The sequence below is a fragment of the Uloborus diversus genome, chromosome 6 (assembly GCF_026930045.1).
Source record: "Uloborus diversus isolate 005 chromosome 6, Udiv.v.3.1, whole genome shotgun sequence".
Lineage (NCBI taxonomy): Eukaryota > Metazoa > Arthropoda > Arachnida > Araneae > Uloboridae > Uloborus > Uloborus diversus.
Genome location: NC_072736.1, coordinates 41,503,113 through 41,526,007, shown reverse-complemented (window position 1 = coordinate 41,526,007; position 22,895 = coordinate 41,503,113). Strand labels below are relative to the sequence as shown.

Below are 22,895 nucleotides of genomic sequence, written 5' to 3'. Positions count from 1 at the left end.
ACATCAGGAGTGTTACTCATTCATTCATTGTTATATATATGAGGATGACACGGAGCTTTCTTAAATTCTTCGACAGAATGTCCATAAATGTTATTCAAATAAAGCCAATCTTCAATTTTCATTAGTTCCGAAAGTGAACCATAAAATCGGCCTATTTAACGTCGCCGATGTCAGGAGGACTGATTCCCTTAACGAGGTCAATATAAGGTCATTGAAAGTTTCTGTCATAAAAGACTAGAACACAAAGTCTTTGATAATGCAAAGAGAGGCCATATTTATTCATAATAAAATGGCTCCTGCTCTAGACTCAATTCCCATCTTAGCTTCCATCATGAGGGAAGAAAGCGAAAAATAACTCTATCAGAGACTGATGAAAGCATTATTCTGGAGGAAGGAAGCCATCACTTTCTTGAAATATTAGCGCCCCGTTGGCCCGGTTATTAAATTTACTTTCTTTGTCCAAAGTGATATTAAAGAGAACGAAACTCCCATAGCGGACAAAGTAATCCCCAGTACTGTGTACTTGATTGATTTGGTGGTTCACTTTATTGTCCAGAAATCTATTCTTTGCTGATTATTTACTTCGTTCTTGGAATTTACTTGAATAAAACTTATCTGTACATCGCGTTTTTCTATTGAAAATTACTAATTTTATTTTTTTTTTAATTTAAAGGATTTTTGTTGAAACATTAAATTTTTTCAAAAGTCATTAAAAATAGATGTGCAACACGTTACACGCTTTCAATTGAAAATTAAAATGACACATATGTAATTCTTTTAAATGGAAGTTAATCAACTGATTTTCATAGCTTATATCTGTTGTCAAAAGTTTAATACGTGACATCTAATCGAATACTTTGCTCTGAATACTCACACTGACTAAACTCCACAGCTTCCCCTAATGCAAAGCCCCACTGTGTGTGTGTGTGATTTTTTTTTCAGTTTAATCTCTTCCTTACCGAGATGGAGAGATCTTAGTAGCTGAGAGGTCAAATGCAATTGCTTTGGCACCTGACTGTAAGCGGCGTACAGGTAGAGGATTTGACTCCCGCCTTCACCTCAGATGCAATTTTTTTCTTTTCTTGGACAAAAATCTTTCTTTTGTTTTCGGTGGGAGGGTGGAAAGTTAGCAGGGGGGGGGGGGGGCTCTGATATTTGCCAAGTCAGTTATGGTCTGGCTCTGATAAGTTGACTCACAATCTGCTGAGCCGAATTAATTAATTTCTTAAAATTATGAGATAAAAAGGTTTGCGTTCCCTACAATGATTATTGACGTTGTTCCAGTCTACGAATTTCTCAACTTTCAAACCAAACTTAAATAAACTCGTCCAAGGTTGAACATAATTTTTCCAGAGCCAGATTGCAGTTGAAAGTGCACAGTAAAACACTCACAGTAAAAATAACAGCGAAGAAGCACAAATGCTTCTTATCACTTGCTGCATCTTCGAATGGATTGGAGTGCAAAAAGGGAAGCTGATCGTTTTTTATTTATTTATACAAAAACTTCACTTATAAGAGGACTGCATACAAAGAGCCTTGCCTCTAAATACAAAAAGGAAATATTTACAACACAAGAAAAGGAAATAACATCTAGAGAAACAGCGGGAATCGAACCCACGAGCTTAGGCTTAGAAGACGAAGTTTTTACCACCGAACCACGGAGACCCCTGATGCTGAACGTAACAATATTTTATGAAGTGGTTGAGAGGTCAATGAGATAATGGCTAAGTTTACCCTGAAAATAACCACCCGCCACTCGACTAAAAGTCTCACTTTTGCGGCTAAATAAAATACTCATCCGACCAATTTTAAAAAATCCCAGAGACCACACATAATCTGTTACTTTATTGATATTTCAACAAGTCATTTCCATTTTGTCGCTGTTGGTTTGCGATGTAAAACCGATACCAAGCTTTTACATGGTATTCTATATATCTAACGGATAAGAATATCTTAAGTATATAGCAGTAGATTACCACCCCTAAGCCAGGGCTAAGGCAGAACGACTTGCAATATACCTGGATGTCCGGTTATCACAGCTAGAGACTGCAGTTTCGTTCTTATACGAAACTGCAATCTCTAGCAGTGATAACCGGAATGTTTAGTATATTGAAAGTAGTTCCGCCTAGCCCTGGCTTAGCTGCAGTCTCTAGCAGTGATAACCGGGATATCTGGTATATTGCAAGTAGTTGCGCCTTAGCCCTGGCTTAGCTGCAGTCTCTAGCAGTGATAACCGGGATATCTGGCATATTGCAAGTAGTTCCTCCTTAGCCCTGGCTTAGGGGCGGTAATTTACTGCTAATTACCCAAGCTTTGCCTTCAATTCACGAGTCGAACCGCACTATGCTGCGGACGCTCTCAGCTTCAATGAGAAGATACCTGCCACCGGCTCGGTTATTCACCATGCTAGACTGAAGAGTTCTAATAGGAATGAAGCTGCAGTCTTTAGCTGTGATAATCCGGCTTTTTGCTATATTGCAAGTATCTTAAGTATACTTCAATTTAAAAAAAAAAAATTGATAATTGAAAAACATTTCCTTTTAAATAAATATTTATCCGTATAGTGTTAGAATCAGTTCTCATATGCCAATGTTTTCATTAAAGAAAGATCAGGAATACAGTGCCTATTGATGATTTAAAAAAAAGTGGTTACTAAAATTAAAGTGTCTTTCGATCACTGATGACTAACTAAAAGTTTGAGTTTTCAGGTTTAGGATATCTACAAAATATTGTGCTTATTACCTATTTCTAAAGATCGCATCTCCTTACCCGCCAAAAGTTACCCCTAAAAATGGCAAACAATATTCTAACATCTTAGGAAAATATGAAAATTAAGTTTCAGAGTTTATTGTCTCTTGTAAATAATCGAATGAGAATTTATTAATCGTTTAGATGTTCTATTGATATTCATTTCTGTTACTATTATTATTTTGCTAAAAGTATTCAACAAACAAAAATTTAAAAGATTCATTTCACTTTGTTTACTCGAGTCCCAGATCTTTGCTTTCAACATATTCACCTCCTCTACGGGAAAAGACCAACAACACAAAGAACTAATGCGTCTCCTAATGTTCCCCGTCATGTCCATCTTAAATCTTCATACGTAATGCAGCTTTGTGCTGCTAATGTAATACGCTGAAAGTCCTGACAGCCAAGGAGTCCATTAATCTTAATGGCTGATTGATTTTGTCTTTTGTTGGAAGGAAACCTTCTCCCAATAATCTAGTCAACTTTATTTTCTGAGCCAGCCAAAAACTTGGAATAGCAATAAACAGCTCTTTCCTAAATTCTTTTGAAATTGGATGCATGTTAAATAAAGTTTGACGGAACAAAAGAAGGTGATTCTTTCGATAAAAATGCGCCATGGTGTTGAAAATATATTGAAACGATGTCTACGTAATTTATTTTTCCATTTCAGAGTTGAATGAATTGCAGTAATGTGGGGTCGTTTCCGAAATTTTAAAATTATTTTTTCTGAAAGAGCATGCTTAAAAACACAGGATTTGACCATTTAAAAAATAATGTTTAGTGTTAAAAAATTATTTTAATCGTTGCGCACATTCAAGTTCCTTTCTTACGCTTCTGCACATATGATATTATAAGTGATGAAATGCCATTCACAGCACAATGTTGAATTCGGTTCTTTACTCACATGGGCTGGCAACGATGTGGTTGATAGCAAGCTTAGAGAGCAATATTTAATTCGTATCTAAATAATCATAAGCTGGAAACGCGGTAGACAGCGAGCATAAACATTCAGTGCGCCATTGGAGAAGTGCCAAAGTTCATCACTTGTAAAGTCATAAAGACCACGCCTTGTTTGAAAAATCGGGCACTTTAAAAAATAAATTAGAAATTAACCGTTGGGAAAATAAAAGTGTTTCCTCGCTCCTTGTTATTTATATAGTTTTTTTTTTTTTTTTTGCTAATTTTATCAACTTCAGTGAATAAAAGTAGTACTTTTGACTGATGAAAACAACCCCATTCTAAATACAGTTTTTTAAAAAATATATTTGATAACACACATGACTGTCTTATATTTTGAATGAGTTGTTTAGTTAGTACATTAAGTAAAATAGTTTTAATAAGAAAAAAATGTCTCCATGTTCTTCACCTTTCAATTAACTGAATATTGAAAGTTGAAGAACTTTTCTGAACGCCTTAAATAAATGTCTTTAAACATTCGCGAAATGATTTGTAATCAACCGATCTGAATATCAGTTACATCCCTTTGAGACAATGGACTTTATAGAAAAGTTACTTATACTATAAAACCTGTAAATTTGACCGCCCTTGTAAGTTGACCACCTGTCAAAGTTGACCGCTATTTTCAGGCACAGAATTAGATCTTATCACATTATTCAACCTCTATAAGTTGACCACCTGCTTAAGTTGATCACTGAAGTATTGCACCGCAATTGGTCAACTTACACAAGTTTCACTGCATATGATAAATAAATAAATCCGAAACCTGAATTTTTTAAGCAATGTTACTGTTTTCACTACTTCAGGCAGTTTTCAAAGCCTTTCTTCAAATGACTTTTGAAAAAAAACATTCATCTGTGAAACAGTTTCCCCTTTTATTTGGTAAAATGACATGTTAACGTTTTGCATATTTTCAAATACATGTTTTAATAATCTGGGTGTCAATTGATTCAGTGATCTAAAAGTTTTGTTTGTGAGTGATTTAAAGAAAAAAAAAGTGTGTTGTAAAAACCCACAATAGAAGTAAAACTTTTATATTTTCTTCTTTTTTATGCTCTAAACTGTTATTTCATCCGTATGTTTCCTCTCACGCCAAGCTTTTGTTCTTTCTGCGTCTGACTTAGGCATGTTCACAACATGATTGTATATTTTAATGAATAAAATTGATTATAAACATTAAGAATACTAAAATTACTCGAAATCCGCTTTTTAATTGTTGCCAAAAATAATCAAAAATAATAATTAATTTTGGTAATAAAAATTAACAAGCTAAATTCAAGGCTAAACCCTTTCAATGTGGATTACGCTCTTAAACTGATGGTTTGGGGATCAGAAATTCAAAGATCTCGCATAAAGAGTGTCACTTCAAAACAGAGGAAAAAATAATAAATTTAGCACAAAGCCAATAAAAAAGTATTTATTTAATCCATGGCGAAAATTTGTTGATAGAGTTAATTTTAAGACAAAGTATCAGTGCTTACTTATTAATTAATATTTAAACACATAATGGTCTAAAAAACAAAACGAATTTATTTCTAAAATGATTCATCTTCAGAGTTACGTTAGTCACCCCACGTCGTATTTTGAAGAAACATTCATTTCTGTCACATTATAAGAAAAATGAGTATTTTCCTGTATGAAAAATAAAGTTAATGAATAAAATTAACGCATTGCATTGTTTTTACAATAATATCTACTTAAACTTTAGCGAAATTGAGAGCTGAATTTCATGTTGCAAGTTCAAGTTGCAAAAATGTTACGTTCGTTACACAATAGTAATTTAGTTTCAAAAACCAATTTATGCGATTTATACTGTGTTGTATTGCATGAATATTACACAAAATTTTAGTCTTTCACAAAATTCCGCCGAAACACAATTAAATGATTATTAGACGTTTAAAACTCATGTTATGCAACGAAACAGAATATTTGAATGTTACGTTCGTCACGATGAAATGATCCAAAGAACTGTTACATAAGTTAATTGCAATATTTTTTTATGATTTATTTACCAAAATATTTATACTTGAAGGTAGTTTGTTGTACTTATTGTATAAGGATAAGTAAGCATTTAAGAAAAAATCAGAGAAAATTAAAAAAATTCATTGCGCTATAACCAAACACTAAAACTAGCGTAAAATTATCGTGTAAATGTCATTGCTATTATTTTTTGAAGAAGAATTTTTTTTAATAAGGACAATTAAAAACTCCGAACATTGGTCAAATTTTCCCGTGGACCGGTGCCGAACCGGAAGACCAGGGATTGAGAATTTTTGCTCTAGACGAATACGTAGCCGCCCTCCCCAGCAGTATAGAGCTCTATTTTCGTTAGATTTTAATACGAAATACGAGTAGATGAAATAAAATTTAAGATACATTTGGAAAACTTTTAAGAATTAAAATATTTATATTTTTTATCAACTTTTGAATGTTTCTTAAGACCTTTCTAGGTGGGTGTCACACCAAGGTGAACAATCCCTACCCTTCCCCAGGGCCGCAAAGAGCCAAGGTGAACCCCTTGTAAGTTTTGTCGCCGTACCCTTCTCGCCCCTCAAACAAAGGGGAAAAAAAGAAAAGGGGGGTGGAAATAAAAGCGAAAAAAGAAGTAAAAAAGGGAGAGGGAGAGAAAAAATTAAAACTGCTTGCTGGAAAACAATTAACTCTACTTTAAGTGCCACAACAATAAATACCAACAGAGGAAATTTTGCTTAATCTTTGTTTTCTCTTACTCGGAGTCCCCCTCCCCTCTTTTTTCTTCCTTTCTTTGTGTCAGTAACGCCGAATCTCCAAGGCCTGGGCCCCTAGTTTCCGACTTGGCTGACATGGCCTCTCGTCAGGTCTACCCCTTCCCCTCCCCTTGTAGTGACGCTACGACGCTACTAGTGTAAAATACTTTTGTTAGTTGAAAACGGGTTCGTTTGAAAATGAACAGAGCAGCATATTCTTTTCCTTTGCTTCAGTAACATATCCAGTACGCAATAAATAAATAAATAAATAAATAATGAACACCTGTATATTTTCAGCATCGGTAGCACATTAGTAATGTAACATATTCTATTCCTTTTTGATGCGTTAACGTACATACATAAGCGAAGAAACGTGAAATCTCTAAATCTAAAATCTCATCACAGACTCAAATAGAAAGAAATAATAACAAAAAAGAAAAGTCAATTTCCTTTATTTTGTTAACAATTTTTGCTGTGAAAAAATACATTCTGATGGAGAAGAAATTTTAATTTCTTCTTAGAATTGAAACTTGGCTACGTCACATTATATATTTGTTTCGCATTTTACATCAGGACAACAGTTGGGATAATTGCCTTCCTTCTTTATCAATTTACAGCCGGAACCTTTTGAAACCATGACCTTACCGCATCTGAAAGATTAAAATTAGTTTTTGAGTGTGAGAAATGTTACGTTTATATTTTTTTCCTACGTTAAGCAAAATTAATTAGTTAACAGAACATGTTCTTCAACAGGGGCAACAGAACCATATATAAAATACAGCTAGGTCAATTACATCCCCTGATCGAATATTTTTTAAGCCAAACATAATCATGCAATGGGATTGTATATCCAACCTATAGAATAATGGAACATCCAACTCTATTATCATAAATGTAACTCCAAGGTACTGTTCTTTTACCAGAAAATCGCCCGTCAAGGTATGATGGGTGAAAATTGCTTCTATATTTGAACGAATCCATTGCCTGTGATGTGATACTTTAATAATTGAAATTTTAACCCTAACTCCAGTGGATTAACCCTAAAATCCAGTAGGTAGCGTTCATTGTTGACCATTTTTACGTTTCTTCATTTTTCTGAAATGACAGTCTTACCAGTAAAACAGTTAAGAGACCGGATCCAGTTCAGCCCTGTCAAAATAAAGCATTTTCCTGCATGTCAAATATTACCAAAAATATTATCAAATTATCATGCCGTGGAGCGAGTTTCATTGTTGATGATGTCAGAAGTACTCGATAATTTGGTATTATATACATAAAGATTTCAGAGTTTAGAAGAGTTGAACTAATTAGGTATTTTATTTTTTTATTTTTTTGTCAATCTTTACAAAACTACAACTCCCCCTAACAACGAGTGGGATGAAAACAAACATCATATTAATTCAATAGAAACAAAGGCCAATTCAAAAAATTTGATCAAAAATTTTTTTAAAAAGACTCGAATTACACAAAAAATACCCTAATTTAGGATATATTTTTAACTATGCTAGAAAAAAGTATAACAAGTAGTAAATTTCTTTCTTTTTTTATTCGACCTCCATTTTCTTTTTTTCTTACTTCAATTTCAGGTTTCCACGCAATTGTGTTTCATAAGTTAACACAGTGAAATTCCGTTACTACGAACTTCAAAGTACTGCAAGTTTTGTTTGTTGTAACGAGAATTTCGTTGTAATAGAATTCAAGCAATACAAAGGAAATTGAATCGGGACTGCAAATTTATTTCGTTGAAACGGTTATTTCGTTGCATTGCTTTCATTGAAACGGGGTTTCACTGTATTTAAAAATAAATAAAAACCTCTCATTTTGTATTTAAAATCTTCTTTTTGGTTCATTCAAATACAACTTTTACAACTTTGAATAATGAAAATACAAAGGGGGGGATGGGAATCCGCTTTGACACGTTAGTAATTTGCAAGTTAAAGCTCATTTCCTTTCCATGGCTTTTTTCAAAATGTTAAGGCAAAGCCTACTACTAGTAGAACTTAGTGTGTGATTTTGACCCTTGGTATATAGCAAAACAAATTTCATCATTATTAATTATTTTAGTGCCAGAATGTATAATAAGGCAGTTCATTTCTGACCCTTAGCTGCTGGCGCGCGTTTTCTTTTATAAGAAACACTGATGTTGGGTCAACATGACCCAACGCCAGTAATTAAGGGTTAAGCTAAAATATATTGATAAATACAGAGCTTTCATATATTTACTTACTTCGTACAAGAGGATTACTCTTTCCAATTTTATAAATACGATCTCTATCACCTTAAAATCAGGCAAAATGTTACAAACTTTTTCAAAGCATTTCACACCTGAATCTCGAGGCTGACATGAACGGAAAACACCTTCAACTCCATGCTACATCAGTTATTTGAGTATTTGCTGTTGTTTGTACTGTCCGTTTTCCAGGAGAAGGCACTTCGCCACACCTTCTCGCGAACGCAGAGTTCCATTTTACGCGGAGATGATCGGTACGCAATCCACGCGCTTCTAAAGGAGACAACCAGACAGCTTTAACTTGGGCGTCATTTTAATGTGCAAAAATATGTAAAAGTTAAAGCTCACTACTGAAAGCAGTTTACATGCAAAGGCGAGCAAGTAGGGCTAACAGTTTAATTGACACTGGTATGACCCTTATTTTTCACGAAAATGGTAGCACTGCACTTCGGATCGACGTCATGACGAAATTGTCGTTGACGAAAATGTGAAAAAACCTGCGAATAATCCGAACCGCGGACAATCCGACCTTTGATAATCGGGAGTTTTCTCCATACGAAATCAAGAGATGTTAGTATGGCTGTAGGCCTACTGTATGACTTTGCCTCAGTTTTTCCTAACAAAATAAGTTTTCTCCGTTCACTTGAAAGGCCCGAGAACTGAATCAAGTGCAGTGAGGTGATTGAGATTAACTGAGGCGAAATTAGGATATCAAATGTTTCTGGCTGGGAGGGTGATTCTGGTTTGGTCAGAAGCATCCTGTGGATCAGGGGTGCCCCTTAAGAGCAAGGGCGCACCCCCTAAATATCGCGAAGACCGCTCCCCCCAAAAGCAAGAGCCCTCCTAAAAAGTGAAAAATGCCCCTCAAAACACCCACCTCGGAATATTTAAATGGCGCAGTCTGCACCATTAGGTGGCATCCCTGCTATGGATGGACTACCGTCATTTTACTCGGAAAGTAGTTATACAAATACTAGAAAATCGCCCGTCAAGGTATGATGGGTGAAAATTGCTTCTGCATTTGAACGAAGCCATTGCCTGTTTGAAGATACTTATTGTAACCCTAACTCCAGTGGATTAACCGTGAGCTCCAGTAGGTAGCGTCCATTATTGACCACTTTTTCGTTTCTCCATTCACCTGTAATGACACAGTGTTACCAGTAAAACTGTTAAAGTTACCGGATCGAGTACAGCCTTGTCATAATAAAGCCTTTCCCCGCATGTTAAACATTACCAAAACATATTATCAAATGATCATGCCGTGGCGTGAGTTTCATTGTTGAAACATGTGCATTACTCGATCATTGGCTATTCTATATATGGGTCATTTTTCAAAGAGTGTACTGTTTGACCACGGATTGTATGTAATCTGGAAATCTGCCAAGTAAAGACGATTCCATCTGAATGAATCTAGCAGGGAAGATGGGAAAATAGCGATGGGATGTTGATGCACGCGTTTTATAATGTCACTAGTGCCTTATTCATTTATTGCATTTTCAGAAATAAAATAAGGGGAAACAAAAGTAGTTACCATGGAAACAACAAAAAGAAAATATATTCATTTCGTTCAGGAACGTAAAAGCAAAATGGTAAGCTCAAAATTTTGTTGTGAATAAATAAATCAATTAACTTTTGCCGTGAGAATATAGATCGAATATACTTTAGATTTAAAAAATGTTGCTGTGAGCTAATTTTCACTTTTACAAAACTAAGGCTAAATAATAGAGATGTAAAAGTGCACATCTAAAACAAACCAATTAACACCCCTATACACTAATAGATACGTCCATTTCCGCCTGTAAACCGGATATTAGCCTTTCTATCTAATCGATGGTCAGATAATAACTTTTCTGTCACACGGCTTTTACAGTAAAAAATTTCAAGAACAAGTCATTTAACAATGATTTTTAATTTCGTCAAAAATGTATCTACCCTATTGGAAAAAATTCCTAAAACCGGTATCCAAATGATACCGGACCCAGTATGATTTGTACCGGAAAAAAAAAAAATCATACCGGAAATTTAAATTCCGGTATGAAATCTTACTGGAAATTTTGAAACCGGTATCAATTTATACTGGAAATTTCAAAACCAGTATCAATTTAATCTGGATTTTTTTATACCGGTTTTCAAACATACTGGAAATTTTGAAACCGGTATCAATTTATACTGGAAATTTTGAAACCGGTATCAATTTATACTGGAAATTTCAAAACCAGTATCAATTTAATCTGGATATTTATACCGGTTTTTAAGCATACTGGAAATTTTGAAACCGGTACCAATTTATACTGGAAATTTTGAAACCAGTATCAATTTAATCTGGATTTTTTAATGCCGGTTTTTAACATACTGGAAATTTTGAAACCAGTATCAATTTATTCTGGATTTTTTAATACCGGTTTTTAAACATACTGGAAATTTTGAAACCAGTATCAATTTAATCTGGATTTTTAATAGTGGTTTTTAAACGTACTAGAAAATTTTAAACCTGTAACTAACCACACTGGAAATTTAAATGCCAGTATGAAGCCTTACGAGGGAATTTTGAAACGAGTATCAATTTAATCTAGATTTTTTAATACCATATTACCCCGAAAAGCGAGGTTGACCAGTATGCCGGAAATATGAATTTCCCGGTATGCCAGATAATTTAAGGTTTATTTTGCAACAAAACTAAAGTTAATTTCCCCTTACAGTTCCTATCAAAAAGCATACCATTGCTCTGGGGAGCTAGGCAGATGTTCCTGTTAAGAGGTCAGCCTAATGCAGAACCCCCAGGGTTTAGTTTCCAAGCATGCTTGGTACTCATTTTATTGACGCACTGAAGGGATGAATGGCTGAATCAATCATGCCCGACCAGGAGATTGAACCCGGACCTGCAGCGTGGTAGCGCAAAGCACTACCACTGAGTCACTGGGCTTCAGAGCACTTGAATATAATTCACGAAGAAGAGAGCAGTAGGCTACGGAGTCTTTAGATGAAAACAGGGCCGGATTTAGGGGAGAGCAGGCGGGGCTACTACCCTGGGGCCTCCACAACAAAGGGGCCCCCACAGTAAAATTTTTACAAAATAACCTAACTTTCACGGGTGGAAAATATCGGATATATACATATATGTATCAAAATATTCGAATATATATCAATGTATAAGATATTTTCGAAAATATGATTTTTTTTCGAACCCTGATTAGGGGCCTCCACATTTCCAAATCTGGCCCTGGATGAAAAATCTAAACTCAGATCGGTCAAAAATGCTGCTGATAGGCTAAGGTGCACAAATGCACAATGTGTACTTCAAATCAAGAGAATTCCGCAAGTGTTTCCGAACACATTTACAGATTAATCATGCACTTTACTGGAGAAAAAGGGTTGACCTAAGACTGATAATTATAAAACTGAAGAAAAATATTATTGTAGCAAAAAAATTAGTGATTATTATATAACACTAATATTTATGTCATACCTCATATACCACTTATTTCATCTCATAGTAATATGCCTTTTAAATTCAAACGTAAACAATTTCATGTTAGATTAGCCTTCCTAATGGCTATAAATAAAGCAGGGTCAAAATGATTTTATGAAAACATTAGCAGTAAAATCAGGTTTCACGATTCAATTTGTCGCTTTACTCTGTCACTGTGGTTCAGTTCTTAACATCAATGCCATTGCAAAAGTATGTGAAATATTTCGCTGTTCAGGTCTTCACGATTCAATTTGTTGCTTTACTTTGTCATTGTTGTTCAGTTCTTAACTTCAATGCTTTGCAAAACTAAGTGACATGTTTTGCAATGAGAATTGTTCAATAAATTCATTTAGTCTATCTGGAATAACATAATACAGTGAAGCACAGCTTATACGTTTCCCTTTTATACGTTTTAATTAATAATACATTTTTTAAATTGGTCCCTGGAGAGTCTAATATACATTAACCTTTACCAAGTATATGTTTTTTCATTTGTACGATTTTTTAAATAGTCCCTTCAAAATCGCATAAACGGTGCTTCACTGTATATACAAAAATGTGGTTGGAAACATCTAAAGACTCCCAAGTCCACTGCTCTCTTCTTTGAAAATTATATTCAAGTGATTAAAAACACTCGTTCTAAAATCAAAACTCTAACGATAGAAGCGAGTCTGCAGAACGTAAACAAAGATCGTACGTAAATAAAGCGGGTTGTTGCCAACGGAGCGAAAGAAATAAAGGCTCGTTTTGCGCCACGCATAAGCGTTTTATATATATAGATTGGCACGAAATTAATTTACATCCCAGCGGTTTGCCTAACGAAGTTTTTTTAATTTGTATTCGTCCTAGATTTTCTAATATTTAATAATTTATGAATCATTTCTTCATATTTCTTTCACTCCTAACGAATCAGTTTCCGACTTCAACTCAACCGAACACGTAGCCACGCGGTCGATTTGTTTACTGTGTTGCTTAGCTTTGCACCACGTTTTCCTTAATTTATTCTTTTTTTTTTAGTTCATTCAATTCAGTATGTCTCTTTCGAAAAAATTTTATTCTTTTTTTTTCTTACTATTATTTCTAGCAATTTTTTTGTCATATAATTTCTTTATTAGTGTTGCGCTGTCCTTGTTTCATTCTTTAAGGTGCTAATATAAAGTTAATTTTTTTAAAATATTTGTTAATTTTAAGCTTTGTTCTTTTTAATTTTTGTCTGAGTTAATTCTAGCATATTAAATAAGTCCCCGAGAACTTAACCATATTGATTTTCGTCGCTAGTAAACGAGGAAAAAAATCTTACATTTCGCTCACAAGCAATTTTTGTTACGTTCCTTTTATATTTTTTAGGTAAAGCCCCCTTTTATTTTATTCGTTTCATTCTGTTTTTTTTTTTTTTCACATTTGTTTATTTTTGGGGGATATTTCTTCGGTGTTCTTTGTATACAGTCAAGTAAAATTTATCACCAAACATTTTTGCATGATTTAAACAAAAATAAAACCACAGTTGAGTAGCAGTAACTTTTGTACAGAAGTAACTGTACCTAAAAGAAGCAAGTTAAGCAGAATAAGGCTAAGAATTCAAATGTATAGAAATAAGAAAAATTACAAATTGGTCAATGTTCAATTACAGTAGACCGGACAAATGAATTTCTTCCGAAAAGAAATTCTATTTTAATAAATTTTTGTATTTGAAATGGGGGAAAAACTATTTTTAAATTCTTTATCAAATGAAAGTAGAGTGTTTTTACATGCTAAGTGTAGCAGGGTTGGCAAGTTTTTGCCGAGGGCGGAAAAAACCACGGTTTTTACTGCCCGGCAAAATATAGGATTTTGCCAGTTTTTGCCAAAGTGGCAAAAATAGATTTTGTGTTAACAACTTACGGACAGTTTTTTTTTTCCTTTTTATATAAAAGTTAAAAGCATGAAAAGATTTTGATAAAATTTTAATTCAATTATTTTTATTGTTTAAAAAAAAATTTAAGGTTTAACTTACTTTTAAAGTTATGGAGCATTTTTACTTTTAAATTTTTAAACATTAACATAAAATTTCAGTTAGTAACATCTAAGACAAATAATTAACTTACAATGAAAATGTAATTAGATTGTTTATTATAGCATTTTTTGCAGAATACTAAATATCTATATAAAGTATTATACTTAATCAAGATGCAACTATAAAATAAAAGACGTAAAAGTTGGCTCATTCTGAAGAAATTGTTTTAGCAAACATTTAAAATCTTAAGTTTTGCAATCCTAACATTTCTTTTTAATTTATTTTTCACCTTATAAATTAGAAGTAACATGGGGAGACATAGTTAAAATATTAAAGTGCATTATTTATATTATATTGTCACTATTTCTTGATTAACAATATAAAGCTACTTATTTGCAATTAGGTTTGTGCCGTTTTTTCCATTTTTGCCGGTTTTTTCCATTTTTGCCATGGTTTTTTCCACTGTCCCGGCAAAAATACCTTTTTGCCGGCAAAAAACCCAACCCTGAAGTGTAGTAACATGTGCCGAAGATTATGTACAGTAAGGATGTACTGTACTCTAAATGAAAATCATTGCTTGCTGGATATCTCTGTCAAAGTGACTAGTGTGAGCTAGCGTTTAACTAGCACACAGAAGGAAAAGCGCTTAGACAGATTATTTATTTTGTGAATCACTTCTACAAATATTTTGCGTTAGTTTCTGTCTTAATTTTCGTTTTCTGGAAAAAATTTGGATAATAGTAGTTCTACTTACTGTACACATCAGTAAGGAAAATGAGATGTGTGTTACCAAAACAAATAGAAAATATCCATGACTTAATTTATAAGTTACTGAAAATAGGACATGTTAACAAATCAGAGAATTAGCTAAAACGTGCAAAGTAAATAGACATTTACACCATAGGTTGTGCAGTTTTCAGGCCACTGTTAGATTGTTGTGCGCAGACTTAGATAAAATGAAAAGCTTTCTGCAAACACAAATCCTAACTGGATAATTTTCTGCAAATAATTATTTTTCCTAATTCACCCTTGTGAATAAAGAATTAAATTTATATTCAAATATGAAAGAGACAAAAAAAAGTGCTTTAAATCAATTTTTTTTACAATAACATACAGTTCTTATTTTTCACCAACTGAAGAAAACTGCTAAAATCATTAATTTTTTGACACATGTGCTTTAAAAGGCTTTTGGGGAAAGGTTTTACCAGAAATAAACTAGGATTTTTTTCTTTAAAATTCTCTTTAAAAAAATTATTATTTTTTCATTAACAGTTTGAAAAACATTCTGCAGACCCAAAAATTTTCTGCAAACGCCGTTCGCGCGTTCGTCTGTATTATGCAAGACTGGTTGTGCGGACTATGATTTTCGTCGATTCATTTTTTAAAAAAAGGTTTATTTTACTTATTTATTTTTTGTCCTGGGTTCTTTTCCCCATATAAGCAGAAAATTCTCTCAAGAATACTCTGGATTCTGCTGAATTCACGCAGTTTTTCCGTTCCAGAATCTTGGAATTCTGTTGAATGATTGTTCTGCATTATTGTTCATGATTTTTTAACGGGCATCCAAAAATAATTTTTTTGTCGATGCAGTATAAATGTATTGTTAATGGGTATTTATCAATAAGTCTGCTAGTAGAGGTTTTTTTGCCCTACTGATCATGGACGGATACAAGGGAAGCACTCTACAGGCAATTTTTCGGCATTAAAGTTTCAAAAGTATTTTTTCGTTAATCTGCCAAAAATTTTATGGAACTTTTTAATCAGAAGATTTTTGGAATAATTTCAAAGCGCGATTTTAAATCATCTTTGGTAATGTTTAAGAGGAGGCTTTGGTAAGGGAATGAAGTTCAATCTCTTTCCTCTGTTAATTTTTCAAAACTGCTGTCCCAAAAGGACTATTTTAAACGATACTGGATTATGGTGAGGGAGAGGGTTCATAGGCTTGCCATTTTTCCAAAATTGAAGTTCTAAAAGCGCATTTTTGTCCCTCAATGGATTCCTGAATCCGTCCTTGCTGCTGAGGGCGTTTCTTAGATTCAGCCAGATTATCATTCAAGTGCCGGGACTCTACTGTCTGCGTTAGACAAATGAATGGCTCCAAATGCACGCGTATTGATTTTCAAAATTTGTTTTTGTCAATATATGTTTCTATAAAGATAATAATCGGAAACTGAGGCATGCGTCATCAGAAGAATTATCGTGAAAATTAAAAAATATAGATACAGTCAACTCAAATTTGATAACTTAAGTCCCAAGGCACCGGCTAAAACGTTCGAGTTACGGGAAGTTTCCACAACAGTCTCAAATGTTTGAGACCTGATGAAAACTTCGAGATAAAGAAATATTGGAGTTATGGAGATTCGACTGATGTCACTTAAAAATATAAATTTTCATTCCAATTTATCCACTTTTATTTATCCACTCTTGTTCAGTGCACGACAAGTTCTTAAAAAATTTCCCATTAGCAGAGAACTTTTACATTACAGGGTCAAGGTTTCAAATTTCTTAATGAAAATACACAATATTTTCCTTACAGGTATATTATGTTTTTATTAAGAGCACTCAGGCCTGTAGTGCTTTTGCGACTTCATTTTACGACCCCGGCAACTATCAATTTAATTGCTTTATCACGTAATCAGAAGAATTGTCATAATAATTAAAAAATTGAAATAAAATTTTTAATTTTCAACCTTATTAACTTTCATCTCATTTATCCACTCTACGTCAATAAACGAAGTTATTCAAAGATTTTCTATAAGAAGATATGACTTATATATTACAGGATCAATAATTCAAATTAAATATATACAAAACCCTGTATTTTCACTAAAGGTGTTACTGTATTTACATTAAGTTCACATAGGCCTGTAGCATTTTTTAACTTCATTCTGTTATGGGTCTTTGCACTTAGCCCCAAAAGATGCCAGCATCTACCAATTTAATTACTTTGTCAGGCCACGTCAAGTGAGTTGTTGATATCCCTACAATTACAATATGCTGCTGAAGGAGAGAGAGGGTCTCCAATACCCTCCACCCAAGGTAAGTGCTAGCAAGGGACTTATTGCATGACTTTCGGACCCACAAATTATTTTCTATTTATGTGTACAGAGTAAGAAATATTAAACTTTTTCATAAGATAATGAAAATACTGTACATCCTATTCTGTTTTCTGTCTGACCGTTTGTAATGCCTGTTATCTTCTAAAAAATATACCTTGTTTATTTGAGATTTGTGATGTGTTGGTTTGCAGAAAATAATTTGAAATTAATAACAATAAATGAAAGAGCCTTTTAGCTAGAGTAGTTTCCTCTGTACAAACTACAAATATTGAGAAAATCAGACGTGACAGGGCTTAGTCAAGACAATTTGAGTTATTTATTGACCAGTTGAAGAAAAAAGTTAAATATATTTATTTAAAATCTTTGAAGTAGTTTTTTAATGCCTTTAAGAGTTAAGAAATACTATTAAAGTTCAAAATTAATTTTTTATGTCCACTTTCTGTGATGAAGAACAAATAAAAAAGAAGTTTAAATTGTGAAAATATTTAATTTTTTTTTAAAAACTTCTCAGAAAATTTTAAAAAACCGAAAAGTGGGCTAAATAATGGGTTTTTTAAATGGGTTATTTTAAAAAAAAACCCATTGGGTCCAATCGGCCAACCCTGACTGGTATTGTTTTTTTTTTTTTTTTTTTTCAGTTTCTAAAATTTATAATTTTGTAAAATTTGTTTACTGTTGTTGCGAAAGCAACTCAATTGAATTTAATAAAATTTATTGTAAAACATTAATTTTAAATTACATATAAGCATTAAAACACATGTAAGCAATAATCAATAAAACTAAGCTAATATAACTTATGATTTTAAATCAGCTTTTCATGTATTAATATTACATAAAACATTATATTTGTGTATATGATACTGTGATTCTTTACAAGGCTTGTCTGTATATTTGTAATCAGTTTCATAGAGTATATAAATATTATAGTCAATAACCAAAATATAGTCAATATCAACTGTAGTTATGCTATATTTTATTCTTACATTAAATTATATTTCAAAATTGTAGATATCAGCTAGATTTAATACCATTTAAAGTGAATAAATTTTTACGTTAAATACATGTTTATTTATATGCAAACCTGTTTTTGTGCAGTGTATGAAAATTATTTATAAAACGAGTGTGAGGTAATATCTTCAAGTGAGGACATGGGCATCCTGATGGGAAGTCACTGATCTCCCAAAAATTTCCTTGTTCAGGAAATTTTTCAGGAGTCTGCAAAATTATCTTCACTTGGTTTACTTTGATTTTGTTTAATTTTGGGGTTATTTTCTTTGTGAGACTTTTTTCATGCGGTCCCTATCCACCACATTTTTTTTTAAACTGTGTTGCAAAAACAACCTTTTATAGCTACTTGTGAAGTTTCGAACATATTTTTTTAATGGGATTTTTTTTTTATGTGGTCCCCATCCACCGCATAAAAACAGGTTTGGGTGTATAAGTACTGAAAGAAACATTAATTTTAAATCTATATACTATAAGAATAATGTAGGAAAATAAACAGCAACAATTTGACAATACATTTAATTATTTAAATTTGAAAATATCTGATAGATATCAAAATATATTTTCAAACCATGGAAACCAGTAACACGCTGTGAGTTATATAGATAACACACTGTGTTTTTCTATGCTATACAGCAACAAAACTGACACGAACAGCTGAAAAATATTGGTGAATAAACATCTACACAATAGTAGTTTTAAGTGGTTTGAACTCGAATGTTACAATATTTGGAAAAAATTATAATGTGGCACTTATTTACTTTTTGTTGTCTAAATTAATAATGCATACTAAATGTGTGAAATTTTTGCTTCTAAATTATGAAATTTTAATGCATCACCATTGATTATATAATTTTATATTGTAAGCATGCACAAGAAAACCTTTTGTGGCAAGAAAGAGCATTAAATTTGGGTTATAACACAGTGATCCAGATTTATTAATCCAGATTATGCCATAGACATTTTAAAGGGTTTATTGACCTCAACTTTGGGGTCTTGTTTGCTTGGGGGAGGGGGTTCATCATCATTCCTGGTAGGAAGGACATTCTTGCCATACATGTTAGTAAGTTAAAATCTATATTTTGTTCAACTTTAACTTATTAATGTATTCAATAAAAAGTTACAACTGCAGTAACAGTTGTAACAACTGCTGCTGAATTTCAGGAGTAATAAACAGATTTTTGGTAACAAAGATGATTTCCACTCCACGACAGGCTTTATTTTAGAATTTCTTATATTTCATCAAAAACTGCACAATACTTTTGATATGTTCTCCTAAATAAATTTATTGTTAATAAACATGCTAAAATTAAGAAATTTTAATTTTCAGTTTCTCTTTTTTTTTTCATTTTAAATATTGCGGACAAAAAGTAGTCTCTACACAATGAAAACATTATGTAAAAAAGTGCACTAAGTCTGAGCATTGGTGATTGCATATGAAAAGTATTGTACAATTTAGCTGTACAGAGTGTGCTGTTTGTACAGTGCACTTTTTGTGCACAAAACAGAGGTGCCAAACATGCTCAGATTTTGCGTATCATGCTCAGATTTATGCTTTGTTTTTGCGTATTGTGATTTAAATACGTGTGTGACCATTGAGTTTACGGTGTTAATGGAATTTGCCTAATTGCTATGGTTAATTTAGCAGTTGCTAACGATATTTCTTGTCGTAAATAAATCTTCTCTATTTTCTCAAGAACTATTGTCATTTAAAGAATTTCTTGAAGTGGCTGGACTCATAACAATATATTGCAATTAAACATTTTTGTTCTGACTAAATATATTTTCTTTTTAATCATTTACTCGATAATGCACTACATATAGCTTTGATTAATATTGTAATTTCGCATCCCTTCTTTTAAGTTTTGGATATTGATAAGTCGCATTTTTAGTTGATTTAATTATGTTACATTAAAATATTGTGCTTCGTAAATATACCTAATGCAATGCTGGTATTCTAGTGACTTCAGTATGCTACTGGCACCATGCACCGTGCCAGCTTATGCAATGCCAGTACACTTTAACATCAAAATGGACTGCACCAGTGTCTATTCCCGCATCATAAGTCAGTACAGACCATTCTAGAGAATCACCAGAATATACTACCGCGATAGGAAGTAACGAAATGTGCTGTACCAGTACCAGAAATAAATATCGGTATACAACTGAAGTTGGAACAACAACTCTGGCTAAAACTACCGGGATTTGAAGAACCAAATAAATTCCAAAATAGAACAACCGTTCGGAAATGGAGTGCCGGGATCTGAAGTACCAGCTTATGGAACACCGGTTCCAGTAGGAACTACCGAGATCTGAAGTATACTGGCTAATGGAACACCGGTTCCGGTATTGAGCCCCGGTCCCGGTATGGAATACCAGGATATGAAGTATACCAGTTTATGGAACACCGGTTCCAGTATGGAATACCGGTTCCGGTATTGAGCCCCGCTCCCGGTATGGAATACCGGGATATGAAGTATACCGGTTTATGGAACACCGGTTCCAGTATGGAATACCGGTTCTGGTATGGAGTACTGGTTCCGGCATGGAATACCGGTGTTATTGGAATACCGGTTCCGGTATGGAGCACCGGTTCCGGTATGGAAAACCGGTATTATAGGAATACCGGTTCCGGTATGGGATACCGGGATCTGAATTATACCGGCTTATGGAACACCGGTTCCGGTATGGAATACTGGTTCCGGTATGGGATACCGGTTCCGGTATGGGATACCGGTTCCGGTATGGGATACCGGGATCTGAATTATACCGGCTTATGGAACACCGGTTCCGGTATGGAATACCGGTTCCGGTATGGAATACCGGTTCCGGTATGGGATACCAGGATCTGAATTATACCGGCTTATGGAACACCGGTTCCGGTATAAATACTGACATACCGGAAGTATGATACCGGTTCCGGTGTTTCATAAGCCGGTATATTTTTTTCCGGTATCATTTTTTTTTCCAATAGGGTATTTATCCCTGCAAACAATTTTTTAATAATCATTTTTATTTTAGTATATTTTTGGTGCACAACATGTGAATTCTCACCTCTGTGGCATGTCACACACCTTGTGTGACTGCTTATGTTGCTTAATAACTTGTTTAGTTAAAAGTATATATTTATTTATTGAATATTCCTTTCACAAGTGTCTTAAATAATAATTGTTTAAGTAAATTAATTTTTTTAACATTGTGTTTTAGTTCGTTTTAGTAGGACAAGAAGTCACGTCACACAATAAATTCTCACCTCGTTACCTAAACAAAATGCCGTTCCTCATTAACGCGTGGCAGTAATAACATCAAATTTTATTTTCCGTGATACAAGGAAGCCCCCTTGTTTATTTTCAGCCATTGTTGAAGTTGTGGATTTTTTTCGAAAAATAAGAAGGTTGATTTTGCTTTAAAAACTAAATGTGGTTGTTGTGACTTCTCACCTCCGTAAACTTGAATTTCAGGAATGTAAATTAGTGTAAAAAAAAGTGAACATGTTTTCATATGCTTAACATGTGCAGATTGTAGCAACCGAGAAAAAAAAAAGTTTCCATGAAAAATGTATCTATTAGGCATATATGAATGGAAGATTCCTCACCTCTGTAAATCTTACCTCCGTGACAGTACTTTATCAATGTCATTATTTCTGAGGTGAAAATAACTGATGGAGGGGAAATACATCAATAATAGGCAGTCTACCAAAATTGCTTTATATCCTCAAATTTACTAAATACTATTTTTAACATACATTTGAAACTACTAATTTAGCCGTACTTTAAGAGAGCTTAATATTATATTTTTTACCAATACACCAATAATTAAAGTAGCTGATTGTTTGCACACTGAACGAAGTGACTACTCTGATATTAAATTGGTCTCGATTTTTAACTATAAAAAGATTTTCCTCTTTTTTATTTCGTGAACAAGGCATTTTTATAATTATTTTTTTTAATTTCTGAGGAAAATATTTGGAACTTAGCTCGGCCATTGGTTATGGTTACTTCTAGTAGGTAGCACTTTCATGTAAGAATGAAAAGAAAAGATTTCGAAATTGAAAAATATTTGCGTCCAAAAGTTACGTTTTCTGGAAAATGACACACCAAATGATAATTGCAGTGTTTTTTTTTTCTTTGAATACTAACCCTTCTCCTTGACGTGAGCCGTGGTTGCACGTTATCTTTTCACAAGGTTCACTTCTTAAGATAAATTTCCCAACTGGAATTCGGCCATAATCGCCTACACAAAAACCTGAAAAATAATAATAATAATAATAATAAACATAAAAAAGCATTCTATCCAGCATTCATTTGAATTTTGAAGTCGTGAATTTAAACTATGTTTTTCGCAATCACGAACTACAATAGGACCCCACTCGTTGGATTTCTTGTTTCGACAAATGCAATGGAAATGAAATGGCCAAGAAATTTGCATCCATCATATTATGGCTGGTGATTTTCTAGAATAAGTAATACGAGGCATATCCATAAAAAAAAAAGAAATATTAATCTGGATGTGGTAATAAAATAGATTTTATGGAAGATATTCACCAGTATAGATTATTTACATTGCATAACGTTATGCATTTTTATTTCTTATTAATCTCAAATGATGGGAATTAGAGTAACGTAGAAATTTTGCATTCTGATGAAGTTTTGCTTAATATAATCTGATTGTCAATTTAGGCCAGACTTACGAAAATTTCCGTGTCAAT

At 33.3% G+C, this 22,895-nt stretch overlaps 1 protein-coding gene across 1 annotated transcript in view; it reads right to left on the bottom strand.

The window, feature by feature from the left end:
* Window positions 1-6,867: 6,867 nt before the first annotated feature.
* LOC129225183 (toxin-like protein 14) overlaps window positions 6,868-22,895 on the bottom strand; it is a 168,586-nt gene continuing 152,558 nt past the window's right edge. Inside the window, exons 2-3 of the mRNA XM_054859748.1 lie at window positions 22,327-22,432; window positions 6,868-7,081 (exon numbers count right to left, since the gene is read on the bottom strand). Coding sequence (XP_054715723.1) covers window positions 6,976-7,081; window positions 22,327-22,432 — 212 coding nt within the window. The 3' untranslated portion in view covers window positions 6,868-6,975. The remainder of the gene's footprint in view (window positions 7,082-22,326; window positions 22,433-22,895) is intronic.